General features: G+C 39.2%; 1 protein-coding gene across 1 annotated transcript in view; it reads right to left on the reverse strand.

Annotated features, from left to right (window-relative positions):
- Nucleotides 1-26630, reverse strand: part of man2a1.S (mannosidase, alpha, class 2A, member 1 S homeolog) — a 75200-nt gene extending 48570 nt beyond the window's left edge. The window contains exons 1-3 of the mRNA XM_041580444.1: nt 25385-26630; nt 6942-7202; nt 4408-4552 (exon numbers count right to left, since the gene is read on the reverse strand). Of these exons, the coding sequence (XP_041436378.1) occupies nt 4408-4552; nt 6942-7202; nt 25385-25519 (541 nt within the window). The 5' untranslated portion in view covers nt 25520-26630. The remainder of the gene's footprint in view (nt 1-4407; nt 4553-6941; nt 7203-25384) is intronic.
- Nucleotides 26631-26836: the final 206 nt, after the last annotated feature.

Genomic DNA, 26836 nt, shown 5'->3' on the forward strand with positions numbered 1-26836 from the left:
CCATCAAATATTATTGTCCTCCACATTATACCACCCCACTCTCATTTTTTGCACATTTTTAAACTGGACAAAGTTTTGAATTGACAGCCCTTTGAAAAATCCAGTTCAAAACCACAAGGATGGTAATTCTGTCTTTATCTATATTCTGCCTGATGAGTAAGCCCAATGCATAATTACAAGTATGGGATCTGTTATACATACATCAGTTATCCAGAAAGCTCTGAAATATAGTAATGGAAATTAATTTTGATTAACCGATAGGTCTAATACGAATTTAAAGGAGAACTGAACCCCCCCTAAGCTTCCAGACATTTGCTCCCTCCCGTCTCCCTCCCTGTGATGTGCTTTAGTGTAAAAAGAAACCCTTTAAAAAATTCTGACCGTTAAATGGAGAGAAGCGCAACAGAGCTCTTGGTTGGCTCTTTGTATAGTCTTCGGGTCTCAACGCCGTTTTGTGCATGCGCAGTTGAAGCCAATTCCTGACTCGGCCCAACTGTGCATGCGGTGGGTGGGGGGTTTAATTCTCCTTTCAGGGGTGTTCCCTTTCTTAGCAAATGTTTTTGAGCTCAAATAACCAACTCCAGCACAAATAAAAGCTCTGATAAGTCATCTAGGCAAAGGCTAACCTGTCAACTGACTCCACCTGCAGCATGAAGAAAGAATGAAGAGTGACGGGTTGCTGAGAAGGAGATAGTGAAAAATAATTTGATTATTTCATAAATAGTACAGATTTTTTTTAATTGATTATGTAGCGCTATAGTAAACTGCTTTGCATGAGGACAGTTTTAGCTACTTTCTTTTGTGGGCTGATACCACAGATGAGCTCTCTTTCACAGGGGTAAGCCCTCGCAACGCGGTGGAGGCAGGGTGTAGTGTAACTGTAACTAAGTGCAATAGCACAATGATGGGCGCCAGTAGTTTTTTAACGGTTGAACATAGAACTGTGTTTATTGAACAATAGCACATAGATCATTCAGAACATTGATCCACAATGGAGCATAGAACAACACAGCAGCATAAAGGAAGCATATACTCACAGCACGTATAGGCTGAATCCCTACAGGCTAGGGAATGTACAGCAGAGAGTAGGTTGGCAGCATGTGAGGGGTATTGCCCAGTTTTCAGGATATCTTCCAGTGGCAGACTAGGGGAATTCCTATCATCCCTATCTCAACACTTTAGTCCTTACTCCGGGTCAGTAATACCCTGGGATCTTAATCCCTCTAATCTCCTCGGCTGAGCCTTGAGCTGCTCAACTATCTAGCCTCTCTATCACTCCTAGAGTGATCTATAATTGAGTATAGCTGTCTAATTACTAGGGCCAAGGCACCTAGGGTCGACACTACCCATTCCCTTCCAGCCTGCTTGGTTGGGCTAAAGCAATGGACCCAGAACTCATGGTCCCTAAACCTTTTATACTCTGGCACAGTGCCATCTGGTGTACACTGTGTGAACTACAGGGGTTACTTAAGCACAAGGTCCCCATAAGGACCCACTGAGGTGTCCATATTACTAGGGATGTGCCTGTCTGTAATGTGTAAGGGTGTCTAAGATTTTCACATCCCTACAATTATATTTAGAAAGTTTCTTAATTCAGTGAGATGAAACTTATGTTAAATTTAAATTTTCGCAATAGATCCCCTATAAGTATTCCAACATGTACAAAGGTTGGCCAGAGCTGTGAAACTGTAATAATGGGGATCACCAGATTATTTCTAGCAGTTTGTGTGAAAACCAATATGCACAACATTTTGCATAAGAGTAGTAGTTTTAGGGGAATAATGACTTCTATTGTAAACTTGATTACAAAGCTTCTCTAGAGTCCTTTGACAATATGTTTGCTTCATTATAAAAAAAATAATCTAGCCTATATGTTAGGTTATTGCTCCCTCCTTCCAGGGGAAAGAGAAGCATGTTCAATCCTTTGAAGCAACACAATTTACATTGAATTCTCCGTTCTTTATAGAAGTTGAAAGGCAGCCATTTTGGGGTCTGTATGCAAACAATATCATGAGAGAGTAGTTTACAGAGAATGAGAAAAAAATGTAGAGGGACGTAGAAGGTGCCATTAAAACCTTGGCAACATCCACAGAAAAGCAGGGGCTGGCATTAGGGGAGATTCCCAGAATTTAGGCATAAAGGTGGCCATAGGTCCATAAGTCACAGGAAAGATTTTGTTTTCAATACAGACATGTTAGAACGATTCAGCACTAGCAGTAGCCGATATCCAAGTCTCCTGCCATATATGCACTGACCAGTGTGTCTATGGCCAGCTTGAGTGCAGTCGCACATTAAGTACATAAATGAAAGTCTGTTCGGAAAAATAAATATGTAGGTATGTATGTGGGATCAAACGGCACTCACCAATCATTGGGTCTCTCGCCGGGTGCTAACCAATAAATCAATAAGAGTCCAAAGAAAGCACTCACAGCATTGACCATCAGATGTATTTCAAAGTATATTTATTCACAAAGGAGACTGACGTTTCCACCTCTTCAGAGGCCTTTCTCTCTTTGCTTGAGAAAGGGGCGTGACCCCGAAACGTTGCACTTCGCAATAAACATGCAAGGCAGCTTGGTTGCAATTATCCTGTGTGCCTTGGGATTCTTTCTGCCTAACATATCAGTCAGAACACTACTTCCTGCTTTTCAGCTCTCTTGGTTTACACTGACTGGTTACCCTGGTTATCAGGCAGTAACCAGAGACTTGAAGGGGGGCCACATGGGTCATATCTGTTGCTTTTGAATCTGAGCTGAATGCGGAGGATCAATTGCAAACTAACTGAACAGATATGTACCATGTGGCCCCCCCTTTAAGTCGCTGACTAGCTCAGAGTTATAGAGCTGAAAAGCAGGAAGTAGTGTTCTGGCTATTATGTTAGACATCCAATCACTCCAGCTTTTATACACTACATTTTTGGCTAACTAACTATTTTAGAAACATTTTTTATTTTGCACAGCCTATCTATTTACAGTTTTTATTTTCACACTGAACAGTTCCTTTAAGATGTCTTTAAAAAAAATTATAAAACTAGTTTCATTAAAAGTCAAATAATGCAAATGATGCAGCTAGCAGTCAAAGAGCTGAACAGTTAAAGGAACTTAAAATTTCTTTTATACATGAGGCAAAGCTGCTACATTAATCTTCTACAGTCAGGTGGGCAAATAATTTTTCTATTAGTCACAGAAGTACCTTCACAGTGAAATATAGAGTAATAGATTGATTGATGCTTTAGTTAATAGTAGGATAAGAAACACAAGATATTTTTCTGTTGTGCTTTTGACTCTGTTACAGGTTTCTATTGTTTATAGCAATGTGTTTATATAATGAGTTACTTGACCTGGACAAAAAAGGTTAGGCATTTTTCCTTTAAAACTAGTATTAAGTTAATACATTTTTGGTTTTTTATCTGTCAATCAAACATAGTTTTGCCAATTATAGAGAAATGAGGAGAGCACTCAATAGGCATATTAATGCTGTGGTTGTTTTTTATTTGCGACTACTAGTACTTGACATGTTTCGGGCCTGTGTGCCCTTTATCAAGTGTCACACACACTTGAGAAAGGGCACACAGGCCCGAAACATGTAGAGTACTAGTAGTCGGCAAATAAACAACCACAGCATTAATATGCCTATTGAGTGCTCTCCTCATTTCTCTATAATTGGAAGTACATATATCAGGATATTGGTGACCTGACTGAGGAAAGTTGCACTCCTTCCTTGAATCGAGTGCGTTTTTGGACATCTTACTACTTGCAAACATAGTTTTGATAAGGTGGGATGGTAAAAACCTTCGGTCCATTAGATCTATTGGTGCCATAAGTCTGTACAGCATAGGCTTGTTGCACATAACATGTTGTATGGCACATTCGACTTTATGAGAAGCCTTAAACTAGCTATTTTTGTGTTTCTCATATTTCTTGCTTTGCTTTATTTTGGATGACGATAATGAGTGAAATACATAAGGAAATACAGAGACAAAAATGAAAAAACTGAATTGGCTAAGAGAGCATTGCATGCTTTACATTTCCTGAAGCAAGTATTAGTTTATCTTCATACATGTTCCTAAATAAGATGCTTATTCCAGCTATGAGTAAATTAAATCTAAAAGATATTCTTAACTTAACCTTAAAGCAACAATAAACTGTTTCCACCCCCATTGTAGTCTCTCATAAAATGGGACCTGGGGTTTTAATACAAGTATTTTAAATATGAATTTAATATAAGTAAGTACCCTGGGTGCATATTTATCACTTTGTCATAGTATGTTAACATATGTTATGTATATAAACTTTATGTACCCATAAACACACACACACACACACACACACACACACACGAACAGGGAGAAATGAGAAAACAATGAAAACATTTAACTCAATGCCACTGCGGTTATAAACATTTTACCTGGGTCGTTGTGCGAGTGGGGAATAAGAAAAACCTGAAGTGGTTCATTGTCCCATTCATGTTCATCATATGATATGTCAAATCCTTGCTTCCAAACTCCACCATCTGGATTATCGAATGGCAGAATATCATACACATCCAACATCTACAGATACAATAGAAACTAATGATAAGGAATGAATAATAAGAGAAAATGTAATAGATGTTTCTCCCTCGTTACAAACTGGCAGCTTTCTTATTGGTCTTCCACTTGTGCAGCTATAAAGTCCAAATGATGCCACAATTTATGCGGCAGGGTTTTCCCTCTATAAAAGTAATGAAAAATCATAGTTTTTCTACACTAATACTATAAAATGTGATCCTTTATTCCACAGCATTAAATCACTGGGGAGCAAGTAGTAGTAGCATGTGGCAATTATTAGTGGCAAGATTTTTTTTTCACTACCAATATAGTCAGTAATGAACTACCATAAGCAGCAGTGAAGTCCCTGTTTTGACTGTTGCAGCAATGTGAAAAACCATATGTAATACAAGTCACTAAGTTTGCCTATGTGCAGTAAGCCATTATAGCAAACACAATGTTTGCTTTTAAACAGGTAACCAATAAATGCTACCTGCTGATTGGTCGCTATGTGTTACTGCACCTGGTCAAACTTAATGCCTTTTATTATATAACCCTATGAGAAGTAATAAGCAAGGATGGTAATGATCTTATGCCTTTTCAGTACACATATACATATACTCAGATAAAGGGGCAAATTCACTAACGGGCAAATTTTCACCAGCGGCCGCTTCACCACACTCCGCCAGACGCTGATTCATGATCTCGACACTAGTTCACTAAAGATGCATCTCAGCAGCCGAACGCTGGCGAATTTTGACTAGCGTTACTTTGGCAGTGTGAGCATTTCATAGCAAATTTATGCTAGCGTTTATTTCTGCTTCTGCTTAAACTTTCGCTAGCACTTTTGCACTTAGATTAATTTGAATAGAGCAAGTACATAAAAGTCGTATGGACGTCTTTATTAGTAATGTTGGTGCAAATGTTTGAAGTGGCCACAATGAGCCATAATAAAGACAGAAGAGATCCTCTAATGCCCTAGACATGAGCCCATCCTTATATAAATGTGGCATGCCCCTCTAATTAGTATAAAAAAAATTTCACACACAAGTCTTTAATATTTGGACTTTTGACAGCAATCCCGCTTTAAAAAAAAGAAGTCGCTAGCATTTTTGACAACTTGAATGCATTTCCGGCATAAAGGATATGATGTCACTGACATAAGATTGAGGTAGATGTAACTTTGTTTTATCAGTTTGTCTGGTCTGAGGTGGTGAAGTAAACTCTGGTGAAAGAAGTAACGTTCAGTAAAATTCGCACTTTACTGAATTTGCGGAGTAACGACCATTTGCCAGAGCAAGTCACCTGTGAACGAAAGCTAGTGACGGTCTTGTTCGGTAGCGAATTGTCCATTAGGCCTGCTAGAGAAATGGCAATGTCCCTGCAGATGAGCTTTCTGTCGCTAGCGACGGCCACTTCGCGCTTTAGTGAATCTGCCCCATTGTGTTTCAACTGTATTGGTGTGTGACTTTTCAGATTGATGCAGTAAACCACAACTTTCCTGATTTGACGGACGAAAAACACTGACTTTTCAGTTTTGATGCCTTAAAAAGATACTTTTCTAGATTATCGATTGAAAACCAGCCCGAAAACCCCCAAAAATGATGAAGGCAAGAAACATCTTCATATTGTTAGAGGGACATCTGCAATTGACTTTTACATGATTTCAACAGATTTTAGCAGGAGAATTTTTGGAATTTGGATTTTTAGCAACTTTGGAGCATAATAAATCTTGAAAAACTAGAGGTTTTAATTCCACTCTAAAAATTTGAGTTTCCCCCTTAAAAACTCGACCAGGAAAAAACAAATCAAGGAATAAATAGGCCCCGTACTCATGATGTCTGTTCAGTATGTCTGCTTTTGGTAATTTTAGCGTAAGGGATGTTCAAGTGTCACAAAAAACGATTTTATAGCAGAAACCATGAATCATTTTATGCACTATTCTTACTCTGTTGCCGTGAGTTCCTACGATTTGGCATTATTCAAAAACACAGCAGCCTTCAAACAATGGTGTGAAGACAACAGGGCATTTTAAAATAATCAGTGGGGCACAGTTTTTAATATTGTGCAGTTTTCTCCCAAGAAAACAAAATGACGGTGGTGGCGGAAAAAAATAAATATGTTCCTCCCCAAGCTCCCCTGCTGTAAAATAATTGCTTGTGCAAATGCCAATAGGTCTGTGTGCTTCAGCAAACATAGTGCACAGGTCTACTGCTTCTGTTTCAAATTTCCTCTGTCTGTGCACAATGTGGGGGCAGAATGAGTGTGGGAAACAGCCGGGCGCAAACAACCTGGAGAGATCACTTCTGTGACTGCTGTGTTTGTATCACTAAGGATTATCCTTTCACACTTTGATTCAACAATGTTAATAGACAAAATGTCACTGAAATATTATAAAATGGTTAAAAGTTACCTGAACATTGGATTTGTGACCACCAGCTACAGACGCAAACTGACAGTCCTCGTTATTTATTGGAAGGTAAGCAGAGGCTGATGGTTCAAGCTGTGAGATTGATCCTCGACTAAAATTTTGAGAGTCTGAGTTCTTCTGGCCATCTTTCACGGACTCACTCAGGTTGATAACAGAGTCTTTTATATTTGAAATGATCTCATTATTTTCTGCTAAAAGGCGCTCTAGGTGATCTATTTTGTTTTGCAACATTGACAGCTGACCCTAAAATAAACAAAAAGAAAGAATTACAAAAAAAAACCAAAAACATTTCAATATTTTGTATTAAAGTGATAATGACTGGTTCTTATCAGAGATAAGAGGGCTCCAACATTCCAACATGACTTTAAGCAACACATGGAGATCCCATTTTTGCCATCACCCTGGTCAGTGCAATCTTATATAGGCCGTAGTACATACTCTTTAGCATATAGAAAAATGGTTAGGACAGTGTGGTTCTGTTACCCTTGGTGGGGAGAAGTGCTAAGGAAATATTTGGTGAGAATGTTTATTTACTCTCTTAGCTACACCTGAAAAACAAGTTTTTGAAGATCAGTTCAGGTAAGATTTGGGATGAAAATGTGCTCTTATAGGTATACCTGGAAAAATGATTGTATAACTAACAATTCAATGTTTTCTTATACATATATTTAACATGATTCTGACTAAGAGGGAACTGATCAATGGTAATACCTTCCAGGGCTTGAATGTTGAACAACCACTACTATAAGTGGATTGCACCAATCCTTTTACAGCCCAATAGACTGATCTATAATAAGTAAGTATCAGAGGACCAGAAATAAGAATGAGAATAAAAACAAAGTAAAAACAGGATGTATAATGCATTAGAATCACAAATTTATAAGCAAATTGAAGAAACCTGCAGTAAACAGTTTTTGTTAATAGTATAAACACTTTAATATATATGGGAATTTGAAAGCTGGACAATGGAAGCCAAAAGTGTGTAACTGTTCAATCTACAGTATGTTCACACAGCAAAGCAGTTTAGTTTCCTCCCTCACTTCGTCCTAACGTGGCAGTGCAGATACTTATTTGCTTGAATGTCAGCTCTTGTGACAGGTGGATTTCAGCAAACCCCACAAAGGCGTTATATTGAATATAGGCAAGAAAATAGTTTGATGTTCTCACAGGCTGATTGTGTGTCTATCAGTGCAGAGATGACCATTGTAGTTCATGGATCCACACACACTATTTCTGCAGCGGGGGAAGTACTTCTTTCTTAATTATATAACACCACAAATATCAACGTTTCGGGGGGTACATCCTCCCTTCATCAAGATCCTGATGAAGGGAGGGTGTACCCCACGAAACGTTGATATTTGTGGTGTAATATAAAAAAGAAAGGAGTACTTCCCCCGCTGCAGAAATAGTGTGTGTGCGGATCCATGAACTACAATTGTCGTTGCTTTGCCAGGTCTACGGATGACCAGCACCACCAGTGCAGTATAAAGTAAATGCAAGAGTTGCGGTGGATTTGAACAGAATATCAGTGCAGAGAGACAGCTCATTGGAGGGGGGATTGCATTGCATCAGCTTCTCCTCTCCTAAAGAGAAAAGGCAGCAGAGAAACCAAGGCTGCGTGTCATGTGACATTAGCCTTAGTGTTACCAAAACCGTACTACCGAATTTTTAGCTTGCAAAATCTCTTTTCCTCCCCAAACCAGACTGATGCAAAACAGCACCAGAAACTCACAGCAACAAGCATAACATTTTATTCTCTAACAACAACTTTTAAACAGACAATACAGTGAAACCTGAATTTTACATACACTCGTATTAAGTTCTCTCATTTCGCATTTTAACACTCCCCCTCCCTCGATTTTACACCAAAGTTGTGTCCTTATGTTCCCAAAAATGGTTGTGTAGCCTAAGCAAATGTAATAATGATGAGATTAAGAGGTTTAAAATACTAACCAGATGCATACTTTGTCATGGTTCCGTCTGTAAAAAGTCCAATTAGTCTGGATTTCATACAGTCCTGCATAACTCACTTATTGCTTTATGTTGTGCCTGTGACTGTCAGAGATGCCTTGCACATGCCCCTCATACTGTAACATTAATGCTGCAGTGCTTAACCCTTGTAAACAATGTATTTCTAAGTAAAACAAACTCCGGTGCTGATATGTACAGAGTACCTAAAGAATATATTGCTTTAAAATATTTGCTGATTTTGCACTATTTATTCCTAGTCCCCTGAAAAAGCTGCCTGCAATTGTTCTCTTTCTATGTAAGCAGGGCCTAAAATTATCACCAATATCCCAAAAAGGAGGATTACTAAATGGAGATTTAATGCTGCATATTTTTCTGCATTTGCATCCAAGGAAACAATCTCCATCTGATTTCTATCAAGGACAGATGAAAAATAATAACATTCCAATACTCCCATTGTGATACAAAAAATATCTTTATTAGTACATATTAAAGGTTACTCGAAAATAGGCCTTGTTTAAGTTGAAATCTGAAAAGCCATTCACAGTATCAGAGTTAAAGGGGCAAATTCACTAAGCCGCGAAGTGCCGAACGCTAGCGTTAATTCGCTAGCGTTTGGCATTTTCGCTACTGCGCAAATTCACTAACGAACACTGGCGTAGTTTCGCTAGTGTTACTTCGCAACCTTACGCCAGGCGAAGTTTCGCTAGCGACGAAACTACGCAAATTCACTAACTTGCGCAGTGTACTGAACGCTACCTTTTACGCTAGACTTCCTTCGCCACCTCAGACCTGGCGAAGCGCAATAGAGTAGATAGGGATTGTTTAAAAAAAAGTCAATGTATTTCTAAGTCCCAAAAAACGCTGGCGTGTTTTCTACATGATGGCTGATAGGCTGAAAAAGATCGAAAATTTTTTGGGGCTCCCCTTCCTCCCCCCTTCATTTGCTGATTTGAAGGTTTTCTAGGCATTTGTAGTGCAGATACGTGTTCCTCCATTGAAATTTGAATTTCGCGCCGTATGCAAATTAGCCTTCGCTAGCGTAACTTCGCTTTATATAGCGAATCAACGCTAGCGCAACTCTGCAACCTTACGCTACCCCTGTGCACAACTTCGGATTTTAGTGAATTTGCGGAGCCCTGGCGAAACTACGCCTGGCGAAGTGCGGCGAAGTTGCGCCTGGCGCAACTTCGCATCTTAGTGAATTTGCCCCAAAGTACTTCAAGGTCTTCCTTTTTATTTCACTGAGCATCTTGATAATGTCACATCAATCCACATGTATAATATGTGATAATAGATTTTTCTCTATAATCAATATGGGATAGAGAGATAGATAGATAGTCCACTTATAGCAGTCGCACTCAAGAAACGGACTTATTCAATTAAATTCAGGTGCAAGGTCCAAAGCTTTATGTATATGATTATTGAAAAGACTGCACTCCATTTCTTGCAAAATTCTAATTCTATTTATTGTGTACACAATAAATAGAATTTGAATTTTGCAAGAAATGGAGTGCGGTCTTTTCAATAAATATATATACGGTATATATATATATATATATATATATATATATATATATATATATATATATATATATATATATAATAATAATAGATGCTGAGAGGGGAATAGTAAAGATAAACTTGATTCTTTCAGAAACAGTACAGAATTTGTAATTGATTATATTTAGAAAGTTTCTTATTTCAGTATGATGCAGCTAATATTAAATTTTAATTTTCATGATAGTTCCCCTTTAACATGTACCCTCCTCTGCTGCTTTATTACGGTGCTGCCACAGGGGGTGGAAGTCTATTGTACACAAAGGTCATTCTGTGTCTAAGTGTCTAGATAAAAAGCCTGGACTGTCTCGGGCAGGTGTTCTGTTTTTGATGGTCCACTAAGTGCACTTATTATTTGAACTACTGGCACCCCACTCATGCAGGGCCATATTTATACATAGGCATCCAAGGGCCTGTGCTTAGAGATGCAGCTTTATATCGGTGGATCTCCGGTGCCTACATAACTAAATACATTTTAAAAGATAAAAAAAAAATCTCCCCAACCGCTGTTGGGGGGCGGGGGGTGTTGAAGGGGTAGGGGTGCACATTGTGCGCTTGACGGTGGACGTCATACATTGTGGTTGTAATGTTACACACACAAAGTCACTTCCACAACAGGGGAAGCAATGAGTAGGGCTGCACCAGACGTAAATACAGAGCGGATGGCTGTTCTCAGGTTGCAGCATGCCAAGCACAGCAATTACGTGGGCACAATAGCTTTGAACAAATATTTGTGGGCACGGGGTTCATATAGACGATAGGAAGAATATTTGTATAAAGGGCAGCAGAAACATATCAATTGCCCTACAGGATGATATCATGTCAATATTAGGTTTCTTGGTGTAAGAATAAACACGTTTAACAAGTTGGAGGAGTTCTGAAGGCTGTGCTTTATTCAGCTATAGAACAGAAGAGAATAAAGAATGGTATAGAAATACTGTCATTGTTTGTGTGCTATAAGGAACTGAAGAAAACCAAACACATCCTAGATGTGCAACATGAAACGGATATGGAGGAAGCAGGTGTGGCAGCAACATACATACAGTATTACACATTGTGTATTTCTCTGCCAACAAGTTACTTTGTCAAAAAAAAAAAAAAAATTGCAAACACCAAGGTGGTTCACCAGAAATAAAGACTGTTTCCAATTACTTCCTATTTTCTATTGTGACCTTTTGTCAAATATTGAAGTGTAAAGTTTCATTTTTCACCCTCTAAACCAGCTCTGGGAGGGGGAAGGGTCACCGACTCTAAGGGGCACTCTAAGGGGTTAATTAACCCTCGATATTCGACCCTCGAAGTTAAATCCTTCGACTTCGAATATCGAAGTCGAGGGATTTAGTGCAATTCGTTCGATCAATCGAAGGAAAAATCGTTGGAAGGATTTTCCTTCGATCCCAAATTACTTAGAAAGCCTATGGGGAGCTTCCCCATAGGCTAACATTGGTGCTTGGTAGGTTTTAGGTGGCAAAGTAGGAGGTCGAAGTTTTTTTATAAAGAGACAGTACTTCGACTATCGAAAGGTCGAATAGTCGAACGATTTTTAGTTCGAATCGTTCGATTCAAAGTCGTAGTCGAAGGTTGAAGAAGCCAATTCGATGGTCGAAGTAGCCAAAAAAATACTTTGAAATTCGAAGTATTTTTTATTCTAATCCTTCACTTGAGCTAAGTAAATGTGCCCCTAACTATTCAAAATTAGTGATGGGCAAATTTGATCTGTTTCACTTCGCTGAAAATTCGCAAAAGGCGAAAATTGGCTGAAATTAATTGAAGTCTATGGGACCAAAATTTTTTGACACGCAACAAATTTTTTCATCCATTACAGCAAAATTAGCAGCGAAAACAGCGGCAATAAATTTATATATTAAGTTGAAACATTTGTCATCTTTGTCCCTTCTGAGCAGAATCCCTGAGTTTCATTAAAGGCAGCCGTTATAATTGATACAATAGTTGCCAATATTCCACAGATACTGCTGTTAAATATCAACTAAATGCAGCAAATTGTAATAGTTCAGATTCTGCTCCTGGATCACTGAGCTGCCAGACTGAGACACCAGAGGCACGAACATTAAACTTTAAACTAACATTTTGGGGAAACAGTAAAAAATAAAAGATGGGAAGCAACTGAAAAATGTCTTTGCTTATGGTGAACAATCTGAAAACAACTGAACTGAAAAATGTGTTTGGAAAGTAAATAAAATCATAAGTGGATTATAAAAAAACTACACTTTTTTCTGTATACTTTGTAAACCTTAAAAAATAAACCAAGGAGCACAGGTATGGGATCCATTATCTGAAAACCTGTTATCCAGAAATCTCCAAAGTACAGAAAGGACATCTCCCACAGGCTCCATTTTATCTAAATAAACCAAATTTTAAAAATGATTCCTTATTCTCAGTAATAATAAAACAGTACCTTGTACTTGATCCAAACTAAGATATAATTGATCCTTACTGAAAGCAAAAACAGCCTATTGGGTTTATTTAATGTTTACCAAGGATGCACCAAATCCAGGATTTGGTTCGGGATTCGGCCTTTTTCAGCAAGATTCCGATTCGCCCGAATCCTTCTGCCCGGCCGAACCAAATCTTAATTTGCGTATGCAAATTGGGGTGTGGAGGGAAATCGCATTATTTTTTCTCACAAAACAAGGAAGTAAAAAATGTTTGCCCCTTCCCACCCCTAATTTGCATATGCAATTTAGGATTCAGATTTGGTTCGGTGCATCCCTAATGTTTACATAATTTACTTTCAGGGCATTCTGGATAACAGGTCCCATACCGGTGTTGCATTTCACAATAATGTGCAAATCGGCAGACATACAAGGCGAAGAAAAAAATAAGTTCATGGGTTTAACAATTACTTCAATCATTTTAAAAAAGTTAAAAGTGGAAGTTTGCTAAGAAGGGCACCAAAAACAGTGAGACAGGAAACTATACTACAGCTGCACATCATATGATGACAGCAAAAGGGGAGTACTATAAATTCTCATATATTGCCCTCCTTAGTGCACACTTTATTTCAGGGTAATAATGATTAAAGGTTTAAAGTAGGATATACTGTACTCTCACAGTTTCATAACGCCTTTTTCACCAAAATCTCATATCATAATCATCATTCATCTAGAGCAGGGGTCAGCAACCTTTACTATCAAAAGAGCCATTTTGCCCCCTCTTCCACTAAAGAAAAATAGTCTGGAGCCGCAAAACATAACACAGCTTATAAACTTTTAAAAGTTTTTTTTAATTTTAACAGTTACAACAACAGAATACAACAAACAAATATGCAGTGTGCATGTGTAGGCCTACTTTGAAATAAATTAAACATCGAATAGCCCTATTAAATACTAATGATTTCATCTGTTTAAAGGCGAGGGCTATAGACGTCATTAAAATATGCGTTGCATCCACATCTATAGCCTTCGCACCTGCTGCAGCTGCACTCTGGAGGCTTCTCTCTTGTTTTGAGTGTGCGACCGGGGTAAGGACCATAATGAATCATCTTGCTGCGGCACGGTTTTGCCTGGGATGTTTATACAGGCCTCGTACCTGCTGGCGGCATCTTGAGTGTGCGACATCGGTAAGCTAAAGGTTAGCTTACCACGGTCGCACACTCAAGAAGCTGCCAGCAGGTGAGAGGGCTGTATAGACAATGTGACAGGCAAAGCAGCAAGACTGAGCCACAGCAAGAAGGATGAAGAGCCGCATGAGGCTCCGGAGCCACGGGTTGCCTACCCCTGATCTAGAGTAACAGGGTTTAAAAACATTATAGGTATGCAAACCTGTTATCCAGAACGCTCTGGACCTGGGCTTTTCCGGGTAAGTGTTATTTCCCTAATTTGTATCACTTTACCTTGAGTCTACTAAAAAAAAATAATAATAATAATGTAAACGATAAATAAACCCAATAGGATTGTTTTTACTCTAATAAGGATAAAGTATATCATAACTGTGATTAAGTACAGGGTACAGTTATTATTACAGAACTCTATGGGAGATGGCCTTCCTGTAATTAAGAGCTCTCTGGATAACGGATTTCTAGATAACTGATCCCATACCTATAATGCAACAATTACACTTTGTTACAATTTAATGGCTACAATTGTTATGTATTGTTTTATCATTAAAATACAAGATAATGTCAGAATGGCCTCCTAATTTGAGAAACATTGGTAGTGTAAGATATATTATGGTCTTAGTAGCTTACCAAATTGCTTACTTTCAAGGCCCTATGAAAATGTTCATGGTCAGAATGTTGCTGCAGAATGTTCCCAGTGTGTTTTGCCTCTGTTATAAAATCAACAGCACTGCCTCTTTATGAAAGTTATTTTATCAAATGGATGGCAGACCTTGGACATTGACTGCTCTAAATTAGTTCAGCCAAGCTTTTGATAAAAAGAACTGCTATTTTCCAAAAGGATATGTTGTGCTTTGCACACATTCTGGTGAAGGCAGAGCAATGCTCCAGAATATGAGAACATTCCTTGCAGGTTAAGAAGCCTGAGGATGACCTTATCCATTGACTAGTAAATCAGATTAAATAGATTAAAAAAAAAAATGGCAGGTGACCAGACATAAGCATATAGACAAAAACAGAAAGCAAACACGATAATCAGCTATTCATAGAAAACAAGAGATTGATAATAAACAAGACACAATAAACTTTTGTCTAAATTCTCTGTGGCAACTATATCATAAATATACTGGATAACTAGTATTGTAACTATAGTGAAAAGAATATGCAAAAATCATTCATTGCTCAATTAAGAATTAATTAATTAAGAATGTCTTGGTAAGAACTGACACTTGGGGGCCGATTCACCAAGGGTCGAATATCGAGGGTTAATTAACCCTCGATATTCGACTGGGAATTAAAATCCTTCGACTTCGAATATCGAAGTCGAAGGATTTTAGCGCAAATAGTTCGATCGAAGGAATAATCCTTCGATCAAACGATTAAATCCTTCGAATCGAACGATTCAAAGGATTTTAATCCAACGATCAAAGGATTATCCTTCGACCAAAAAAACTTAGGCAAGCCTATGGGGACCTTCCCCATAGGCTAACAGAGTTCGGTAGGTTTTAGACGGCGAACTAGGGGGTCGAAGTTTTTTCTTAAAGATACGGTACTTCGAACTATCGACTATCGAATAATCGAACGATTTTTAGTTTCGAATCCCTCGATTCGAAGTCGTAGTCGAAGGTCGAAGTAGCCCATTCGATGGTCGAAGTAGCCCCAAAAACACTTCGAAATTCGAAGTTTTTTTTACTTTGAAGTAATTTTTGGGTACTTCGACCATCGAATAGGCCAAAATTCAATTTGAATTGAAAAAACTTCACAAATTCGACCATTCAAAAATCGAAGTACTGTCTCTTTAAAAAATTTCCACTTCGAACGATTTTACTTCGCCTGAAAACGTCCGTTTTCGACTATCCAAGTATCAAATTCGATGGTCGAATTACAACGTTTTTTAACTTTGAAATTCGCCCCTTAGTAAATGTGCCCTTTGTGTTTATAATAAGAAAAATTTTTTTTTCATATTTTAGACATTTAGAAGCCAAGGTCTTATAACAGAAATCAAATTCCACAAAAATCTAGCAGATTTTCAAAGCTTAGGTAGTCCTGAAAAAAAAAATATATAGTTTTCCTAGGTAAACTAAAAAGCTCCCCCCCCCCAGGAAATGCTTCTGACGTGAAAGAGCATAAAATGTTCAAAAACAGTCAAAACCGGTCTGATAATAAATGTAACAAAAGTGCCAAATAGTTTGTCATTAAAGAGATAAATGATCCTGTGAGTATAGTGGATGTATATATTTGCAAAATATACTTTATAGCAATATATTTTAAGAGTTTAAAATAAAAGCAATTTACACAAATTAGAATAAAAATGTGTACTTTGCACAAACTATAATACTCATTATACTATTATTGCTTTGCTCACTTTTAAAAAGTGCTTGACCGAGTCAATCTTTTGGAGCAAACATAACTTTTTCAGTAAGAAGTTTTATTACATTGACTGGGCACTGTTTCAAACTATAAAACTTAGAGTCTTTCTTCCACTGTCAGAAATGGGTGCAATTTTTACAATTTGTTATTACATTCCCCTGTATAGCTATATTCCCCTATAATACAAACATAAAAATCCATACTAATATAAATTTCTTTTACAGTACGTCCACATGTTTGAATTCACACACCTACTGGATAGATGCCCAGCAATCCCTTTTGCAACAGGGAGTTTTTTCCAGTTACAGACATATATAAGATGACTTCCTATTTGGAAGGGATCATGAGATTTTCTGCAGACCCCCTTTAGGTCTGTTGACAAACAATTTTGAAATATTATCTCGCATGTAGTAATGCACCGAATCCAGGATTCGGTTCGGGATTCGGCCTTTTTTAGCAGGATTCGGCCGAATCCTTCTGCCCGGTCAAACGGAATCCGAATCCTAATTTGCATTTGTAAATTAGGGGCGGAGAAGGAAATCTTGTGACTTTTTGTAATAAAACAAGATAATAAAGGTTTTCCCCTTCCCATTAGGATTCGGATTCGGTATTCGGCCGAATCTTTCGAGAAGGATTCGGGGGTTCGGCTGAATCCAAAATAGTGAACGTCATGGCCCTTTTAGGTTTGCTCATTATATAAGTTCTACAGATTTGCTGTGTATACCTAATCTAAAATCCATCTTGCACATATTCGTAACAGACCACCATTATCAAAACAGAGATCATCAAAAAAAAATGTAAATACTTTTGTTTGTTTGTTTGTTTTAAGCAGATATCCTGCACTGGTAACATTTGTGTGTTTGTGTGTACTGTTATTTGTATAAATAAGGTGCTTTGTAGCCATGTGGCCAGTCTTTCACATTGATCAAGGAAAAAAGGCTCATGTTTGAAATACAGATAGGATATGTAGAATACAATGGGCTACAGGATAAAAACTACTGCCCTCCAGCTACATATTTGAAAGTTGAGATATGTATTAAAATTGGTCACTATGGTCAGTAGGTTCCAAAATTCAAAGCTGTCAACTTTTAAAATCGGGTCACAGGGGGACCTGCAGCACCAAAAAGGTTTCTGGCCCAGATGTGACGTTGGCAAAAGACGTCATGTGCATCACTGAAAAGTTCTGCGCATGTACACATCAGATTTTTGCCTGCAAATTACCCAAAATTTTGGAAAATAGTGAGAAATTGGAGGATGCTTAATAGTGATAGGATACTGAAGGGACAGAGCCCAAAATCTGGTAATGCCTGAATAAAAAAGGGAGGGGAGGTTTGACAGCTCTGAAAATGGTCACTTAAGAGGTGAGAAGTAACTTCACCAAGAGGAGCAGGAAGCTCTGGAAAGACCTGCTTAGACTGTGACCCTTAACATATCTTTAATGTAATTTGTTCCTGCACACATGTAGGCAAGTGTGTATTAATGGTACAAAGATTCCCTATATGCTTGACACAACACTTTTGTACACCTTAAAATGAACTTTTAGAATGATATGGTGTTGATATTTTGATATTTGTGGTGGCCAGGAAGTGTTGTGAATGAGAGACTGGGAGATGAAAAGCCCTGAATAAAAAGATAAAAAATAAAAAGTAACAATAAAACTGTAGCCTCACAGAATGATAGTTTTTCAGCTGCTGGGTCACAACCCCATTTGAAAGAAGGAAATAGTCAGAAGTAGATGGTGAATAAGTCAAAGCATAACAAATAAAAAACAATGTTGCTAAGAATTGGCTATTCTTTAAAATACTGAATTTCAACTTAAATTGTGAATTACCCCTTTAACAATCTAAAAAAAAAAAAAAAAAAAAAAAAAGAAATGTTACAGGAACCATACGCAACAAGCAAGTAACACTTCTAGGGATAAACCTGCGGTCCTCTTTGAACAGTGTAATTAAAGGTTCGATCATCCCCTCTTGGGTGGGATTAGAACACAAAGATACAAATTTCAATCAGTCAAAATGAATTCCAAAGAAACTGAAAAAGTTACGTTTTGACAGTAGCAACTAAGAAATGAATAAAGAGGACTGCTGAGTAATTAATGAAAGAAAGCACATTTCAGATTGTAAACTCTTAGATTAGTTATTGGTTCATTTCTATGTTTCTTGTATGTTCAAAGTATACACCCATTTATTGTACCACCATCAAATATAAACATCCCACTTTACCAGTACCACATAATTATGAATAGCACACTCATTTTGATTACTGCCATAACTGCGATCAAAACAGCTGTTACCCTCCATCGGTTTATTTCCAATAACATCAACAGGATAAACTGCAAGTAGCTCTACACCATGGTGACAACTCAAAAAACGTGCTAAAATGCATTTGTGACTGATAAAAAACAATTCTGTGGCTACACATGGTGCTCCCCACTGATGTCCACCCACAAGGTGGCATAACTCCTTGTAGCAATGATTAAAAGTTCATGTTAGGCCACAGCTCACAATCCTCCTATGCAAGGAACAACCAGAAAAAAAATAAACACAAAATAAAAGAAAGAATGCACTTGAATATCACAAAACGAGCAACAACATTTTAAACCATTGCGTTTGTAGCTTTTCAATTTTAAGAGAACTGCATTTTGTATGGCACGGAAGCAGTGATTTGCATAAAGAGCAGAATAAAATAGCCTGAAATAGGTGGCAGTTTTAGGATCATTAAATTTGCATTTTGCATAGACTGTTCAGCAAATATTTGAGAAGAATGTCAAAGAATACACTGAAATATTTTCTCCTTTTTAGAATTGAAAACACCTGTTTTTTAGTAGTACTCTTCCGCATACACAAACTGCTGTCCTTCAAATTAACAAACACAGCAGGTAGCAAGGCACAACCTGCGAAAAACAATTTTGTTACAGGTATGGGGATCTTTTATCTGGAAACCCATTTTTCAGAGTGCAATAGAACTCCTGATACTGCAATGTTTACAGTCCCTTCAGCACGTAGCTCATATGTTTCATGTAGAGCCCCAATGATTCCAAACAATGGAATACTGATATGAGGTTTACATAGCAAATGCTCCTGCACCAAACAAAATACTGTGGAAGCGACTGTATAGATGCTTGAGTTCAATGAAAACACATTTGCAAACTTTTCAGCCTTAGCACCTACCAGGAGCAGTTTGTGTGGCCAAATTAGGACTTGGATCTTGAACACAGACTTCACTTTTCTCTTCACATTCCCTTTAAGATGTACTTACATGCACATGCTGGATATATCTGTTTAGATCTAATGTCAGTTATTCAGGGACAACAAACAATAACGCTTTGGAGGGTGTCCATTTGTTAGGCACTCCAGGGAGCAAAAACTCTACTATATTAAGTTTGCCACCATGTTATGTTTGGTCCCAGGGATCCATGGCAGCTACCCTTGTCTGGGTGCATGCACAACGTTGAAACTTAGAAGCTGAAAGCACTACTGAGCGAGTGCCCCATCAAGGGCAACAGAAAAGATTGACGGAAATAGCTAAAATTATGCTGTAATTAAGAATCCCTTCAATGCAAGAGGGTATATATTTGAATTGTATGCACTAAGGAGATTCAAAACAAATTTCAATTATTTAACTACATCTGTTTCCGTTATTAGACAAAAAATTAATACATTAAATACATCTTCACTGCACTACAACTAGTCGCTTTACCCACCGACTAACTTCATCTTTATTGATAGCGAACAACAGTAAATAAGACCTTTTTTTTTTCTTTTTTGCAAAATAACTCACAATTGACAAGTCTTGCGATTTGCACATAAAACACTTTTTGGCTACCCATGATAAAATTTGCCAATGATCAGTGTTTGCCCTACGATATACAATCACAGAAAAATAAAACTGTGGAAAAGGGAAACTGCAGCTTACAAATTACATTTTAAAACTCTATCTGCTTGCCAAAGCCTAACATTATCAGTTCCTCTTGCTCTCTGACAATAACCACAAAGCCTGAAAATTTATTTAAAATTGCTATGGTGAATAATAGAGGAAACAATATCTGCGAAAGTGAAACATTCTACTCTACATTTATCAGAAATATGTCAGTTTCAGGTTACTAAGCTCTTGTGTGAGAACATACTACTACTTGTTGCCCCCCTGGCAAAGTCCAGTTACTGATCCCCTGATCACTTAAAGGGGAAGGAAACCTAGTCGGCGCAAACACCCCACCCCCCCTCCCGTTTATTGCCCACCCTCCTTCCTCCCCCCTGGCCTACCCGTCACGCTGGCAAATGCCCCTAACTTGTTACTTACCCTTCTGCGCAGGTCCAGTCTAGGGAGTTCACAGACGACATCTTCTTCCACGCGATCTTCTTCCTGCTGTGAACGGCGTTTTGGCGCATGCGCAGTAGGATCATTTCGCCGGTACGGATCTACTGCGCATGCGCCAAAAGTCACGCGCATGCGCAGTAGATCGTACCGGAGAAATGATCCTACTGCGCATGCGCCATTCAAAGCAGGGAGAAGATCGCGTGTAAGAAGATGTCGTCGGTGAACTCCCTGGACTGGACCTGCGCAGAAGGGTAAGTAACAAGTTAGGGGCATTTGCCCAGCGGGACGGGTAGGCCAGGGGGGAGGAGGGAGGGTGGGCAACAAACGGGAGGGGGGGGATGGGGGGTTTGCGCCGACTAGGTTTCCTTCCCCTTTAAGACGTTGACACCCGGCTTGTGGAGGTGGGCTAAAGTTCTGATCAGAGCAATGGGGCATCACCAGTAGATCAGGACAGGTTATTTGGAGTACAATTCACAAGTCGCATCTCCTTTTAAGGAGTCTTGCGATTTATTTTTGAGATTATCAAAGACAATGTACAGGTATTGGACTTGATATCCAGAAAGCTTGGGACCTGGGGTTTTCCAGATAACAGATCTTTCTGTAATTTGGATCTTGATATCTAAAATCTACTAGAAACTCATGTAAAATATTAAATGAACCCAAATGGATTGTTTAGCTTTCCAATAAGGACAAATTATATCTTAGTTTGGATAAAGTACAAGGTACTGTTTTTTATATTGTCATATATTGCACTGCTGTTTTTTTTATATTTCTGTGTTTTATACAATCTTCACTCACTGTCACTTATGTAAATAACATGGCTCATGCCACCTTACCCATAACCTCCCCTCCTTTTCTTTTCTTATTTGCACCTACTTGACCTACAGTATGTGACACTACGTCACCACAATACAGTACTATACAATTCACATACTATGCATTTTAATATTGTGTACTGTTACTGCACTGTTTCTTTTTTATTTTCTCATAGTACAGTCCATTTACATTCATTTCACTGTCACCTCATGCAATATGGTTATTTTGTGTACTGTACTGCTGTGCTGATTTTTATATTTTTACACAATCTTCACTCACTGTCACTTATGTAAATAACATGGCTCATCTTGCACTACATCTGCTCTGCAGCTATACTTAATTTAAACATTTTCTTTGAATTCTTATTTTTTTGGTAATCCTTTTGTACTTAGTTGTAGTATTTAACTAGTTTGTTTAATTTTAATTTTTGTCTAAAAAAGTGGATCATGATGTATTTCACTGCTTGTTGTACCTGTATAACCATGCATGTGACATAAAGAATCTTATCTTATCTTTACTGTTTTATTACTACAGAGGAAAAAGTGAATCATTTTCAATGTGGATTATTTGAGATGAGTCTATGGGAGATGGCATTTCCGTAATTCGGAGCTTTCTGGATAACAAGTTTCCAGATAACAGATCTCATACCTGTAATTTAGATTTCATCATCTAAAAAACTATAGATTACATTACTCGTCTATTGGATATGTTGGAAATTCCCACTGGGCAAAAACTGCGTTGTATCCCGATATCATTGGCCTGAGAGACAAACTAGATCAGCCCAATTAGGCTCACTACTCATGTAGCAACATTGAGCAAAGCATTGCATGTGTAAATCTTAAAGGGATACTGTCATGGGAACAAAAAAATTTTCAAAATGAATCAGTTAATAGTGCTGCTCCGGCAGGATTCTGCACTGAAATCCATTTCTCAAAAGAGCAACCAGATTTTTTTATATTAAATTTTGAAATCTGACATGGGGCTAGACATATTGTCAATTTCCCAGCTGCCCCAAGTCATACATGCTTCTGATTGGCCCATTACACAGAAAAGATAGCGCAGTCACAGACCAGTTCCATTTTGGCATAATCAGAGCTTGGGGTGTTAGTTGCAGCAGAGGGGATATCTTCCCTTGCAATTAACATATATGGTAAAATGGGTTATTTTTTAACAGAATCCCTATTTATTGGAATGTCTTTTACATCCCCTTTAAGAAAGTTGTAGATCAATAATGTTGTTGCCTAGTGTGTTTTCAGCAATGTCATTTTCCAATAAATGTAACAAATGGTTTGCCTTGTACTATCTGCTAACAAATAATAGGATTTATAGTGGGTCAGAAATATATAAAAGTAATAAAATACTGCAATATATAAGTGTCCACTTGAAAAGAAATGGAAAGCGGAGTATTAATGTTCTTTAAATTAGTTCTCAAAACATTTTAAACTGCATAAAGTTTAGGTTCTATAATATTTATATAAAATCATCAGTAATGTCAAAAGACTGTCATAAAAACAAACACCAAAACAATAACAACCATGACATGACAACAAACTGATCAAAATGGTAACTGAAAGGGGATCTAACCACAAAAAGTCAATTGATGGAAACTTACTAATGTTGTTTTTCTAAGCCTGTTTGTGGTTTACATCTATTTTCTATTTTAGTGGTTTCTTAGTTGAAAGCCATTAATCTTAGGTGAAAGTCAGCAACTCAAGGGTTAACTAAATCAAGGAAGTGCATAGATATTGCAGACAGTAGGGTCCCAGACACTTCGGGACTTTAAAAAGCTGCTGAGCTGAAGGCTGCCTAGCACTGTGAAAAACTGCTAATATTTCAGAAACCACTTCAAAAAGAAAATGAATGTACATTGCGAAAGTGTTCAGAGGACTTAACTGAATACGTTTACACCAATTCATTTCTTGTGATTTCGATTCCATTTAACCCTATTCAAAGGATTTCATTTTGCATGCAAATAATGTGTTGTATTGGGTAAGGTAGTGTAGTTCTGTAAAAAAATATTTTACTTCACTACTGTAGAAATTATAGTAACTTTTTATGCTAGTAATGGAAAATGTGCTTCCTTTTATTCCTGGGCCTTGTGTTTTTTTTTCTTTCTGACAAACAGTCGAAGAATAATCTTTATGTTCATATCATGGATTCTAGCTATACACTCAGTATCATTCCTGTCCCACAGGACAAAGCTGGATCCATTCCTCTTCCCTCAATAGTTCCTTAACATTTATTGTAAGCGCTGCTTGGGCTGCCTGTGGCTACCACTCTGCAGAAGAGACATAAGGAGACAAAGCCGAGTCCAAGGATACAGATGCATTGAGTTGTATGGAATTTGGACCTCTTGTAACAGAAAGAACAGAAGACTACTGGATTACTGGACAGCGAGGGGATACCTGAAACACTTATATGCATAAGGAAAATATAAGGTACTTCATGTGATCATGATCTATATGCCAAGGCCCAAACAGATATTACTGCAGCACTGCTCCAGCGGATGAGAGTTAGCTGCATGCTTCTTGTTGGCCATTTACAATGTGCCAATCACAACAAAGTTCCTCTACAACGGGCAAACAGGGGAGAAGCCTTGGGGTCTTTTTCCTAATTCTAAAACACATTCTCCCCCTGATGATCAGTCAGCAGAATTTGCCTTTAGTAGCAGGAAGTGTCACGTGTGCTATAGAGAGACACAGAGGGAGAAAGAGAGAGAGAGTGCGATAGACGCACAAAGAAAGAGTGGGGGGACACAGATAGTAAAGCTGGCCAAAGACGCAAAGATCAGATCGTACGATCGGTCAGGTTAAAAGATTTCTGACGGCTGCGGGTAATATCTCTGCATGTATTGCCGATCGTACGATTTTCAGAGGGAGACTGTCACCAGCTTTGTCGGACATAACTTTCGTACGATTGCTGTCAGGGGCAGAACATCGGCTGATCTGTTCTTTTGTACTTTATTTGATCGGAATGGTTAGTGGCAGGTCTGGAGATGGGGAAGTCCGATCGTACGATGATTCGTATTATCGGATCTTTGTGTCTATGGCCAGCTTAAGAGACACAAAGAGAGAGAGAGAGAGAGAGAGAGACAGACAAAGAAAGAGAGGGGAAGAGAGAGATAGAGAGACAGAGGGAAGAGACACAAATAGAGAGGGAGAGAGACAGACAGATCGTATGTACAGTGGCCACAACTTGGAGATTGAACTGGGACGGCACAGACAGACCTACAGACCCAGAGAGAACAGTGTCAGCGATGTGACGAGGAAGTAGCGGGGGGGAGGCCCAAATAATCAGCACTAAGGGTCCCCCACTTCCAGAGATTCTTCAGTCACATCCCAGACTTCATATCCATAAAAGAAGAGAGGAAACTCCACTTCCTACTGGGAGAAGAGACACTGACAGTAGCAATAGCTGCACAATATGTAAGAGACTGTCATTTACTTAGAGACAGAACTTTCCCCTATTCCCATAAACTGACCCCCTAACCGCACCCATGTCACCCCTCTACCGGCTTTGCCAATGCTGAATGTATTTGCTCCTGCCCATAAAACTCATTTGATGTCATGTCATCTTCCGTACTGCCAGTGAGTGCAATGGAAGTGCAGTGGAAAGAGACAGCGAGCTGTGAAGAGACCTAGAGTGTGTACATTGTGTAGAGGAGGTGCAAAGGAGTAAAAGTTAAGGGTCAGGAAGACAGGGGAAGGTCACGTGACGTGGACAAAGACTCTCTCACCGTTTCTGAGAGGGACCTGGTGTATCTGGGGTAGAGAAGGTAAAGCCCCAGAACATGGGGAGTGGGGGAAATGTTTCTCACCTTGGGTAAAGCCCCTTCCTGGCGCGGGTTCTTGGGCTCGTCCAGCTGCCCCCGGTCCAACATGAGATAAAGAGAGAAGATAACCACACAGAACACTCCGCTGCCCAGAACCGTGATCTGCCGGCTCAGCTTCATCTTCCCACTCGGGGGGGGGGGACAGGCAGCCGCGCTCCACTATCAGAGGATTACAGGTGGGCCAGTCCTGGGGGGCATAGGTACGTCCTGCTCCAATCCCACAGCAGCGCTAAAGCCACGTCCCAGCGATAGCTACGAGCTGCCGACACTCACAGCGAGGAAGAGACCACAGCTCGCCGCCCCCAGCACAAGTTCCAGCGTGTTATAGCCCAGTGCGGAGAGTCCCGAATATACCAACACAGGGCACGCGGCTCAGCCCGCCTTAGACTTCTCCCAGCTTGTCCCGCACCGCTTTCCCTCTCTGAACAACCGGCTCAGTCCAAGCGCTACAAGCGCTGAGGCTCCGCAACTACAGTACAGTATCTTCTACTAACGAGGAGGCGGGACCTGAGGGGCGTGTTCACCGACAGCAATGGGCGTGTCCTATTTATAAAAAAAAAAAACCAAAGGCCTTTGAGCTTCTTGAAAACTCAAGCGATCTTTTAAACGGTGATGTTTTTTTCGCCTCTCGATGCTCTTAATTTCCCGGTGGGCCGTGATTTAACAACAGCTGTAAATGAATTACCAGATCCCTGCCAATGGAGTGAAGTGGTCTGATGACGTCACGCTTCCTTCACTCAGAACTCGTAGTCCCCGCCCTTTCCCCCTAGATGAGGAGGGAATGGCCTTTCCTGTAAACCCAAGTGTTTGCCCCGCCCTCACTGCGTGGGAATGAGGAGCTGGCAGCCGTGGGGTGCTGTGTCTCTATTATTCCCACATGTTCGCTGTGAACTAGCGGACTGACAGGATTTCTCTCAGGGCAATAGACAAGAAGCCGGTTCTGCCGGACGTGCCACATCAGTTTCAGCTCAGCTTGTTACCCAGCGCCTGTGTCTTGAAATGAAGCGATTTACTCTCCTCACTAAAATTCCCCTTTCTAAATGTGTTTCATTACAGTCAGATGTTGAATTGAGGATCAATGGCCGATGTTCAGGTCCCTTTTAAAATTTACTGGCCGGTCCAAGAAGCAGATTTACTAACCTGCAAAAATTCTCCAGCGTCCACTTTGCACCCAGCGCGACACCTTGCCAGGCGAAAAATGCGGAGTTTCGTCGTTGGCGCCGAACGCTGGCGGCTTTTTCGCTAGTGTTACTTCAGCAATGTGAGCATTTGATAGTGAAGATGCGCTCACGTTCATTCCTGCCAAGCGAAAACTTCGCTAGGGATCTTGCGCTCAGGTCAATTTGCATAGGGCGGTAAATTTGAATGGACGTCTTAATGTTAAATGTTGGTGCATATACTTAAAGGACCAGTAACATCAACATTTTTTTTTTAAAA

Source organism: Xenopus laevis, chromosome 1S (genome assembly GCF_017654675.1).
Source record: "Xenopus laevis strain J_2021 chromosome 1S, Xenopus_laevis_v10.1, whole genome shotgun sequence".
Classification (NCBI taxonomy): Eukaryota; Metazoa; Chordata; class Amphibia; order Anura; family Pipidae; genus Xenopus; species Xenopus laevis.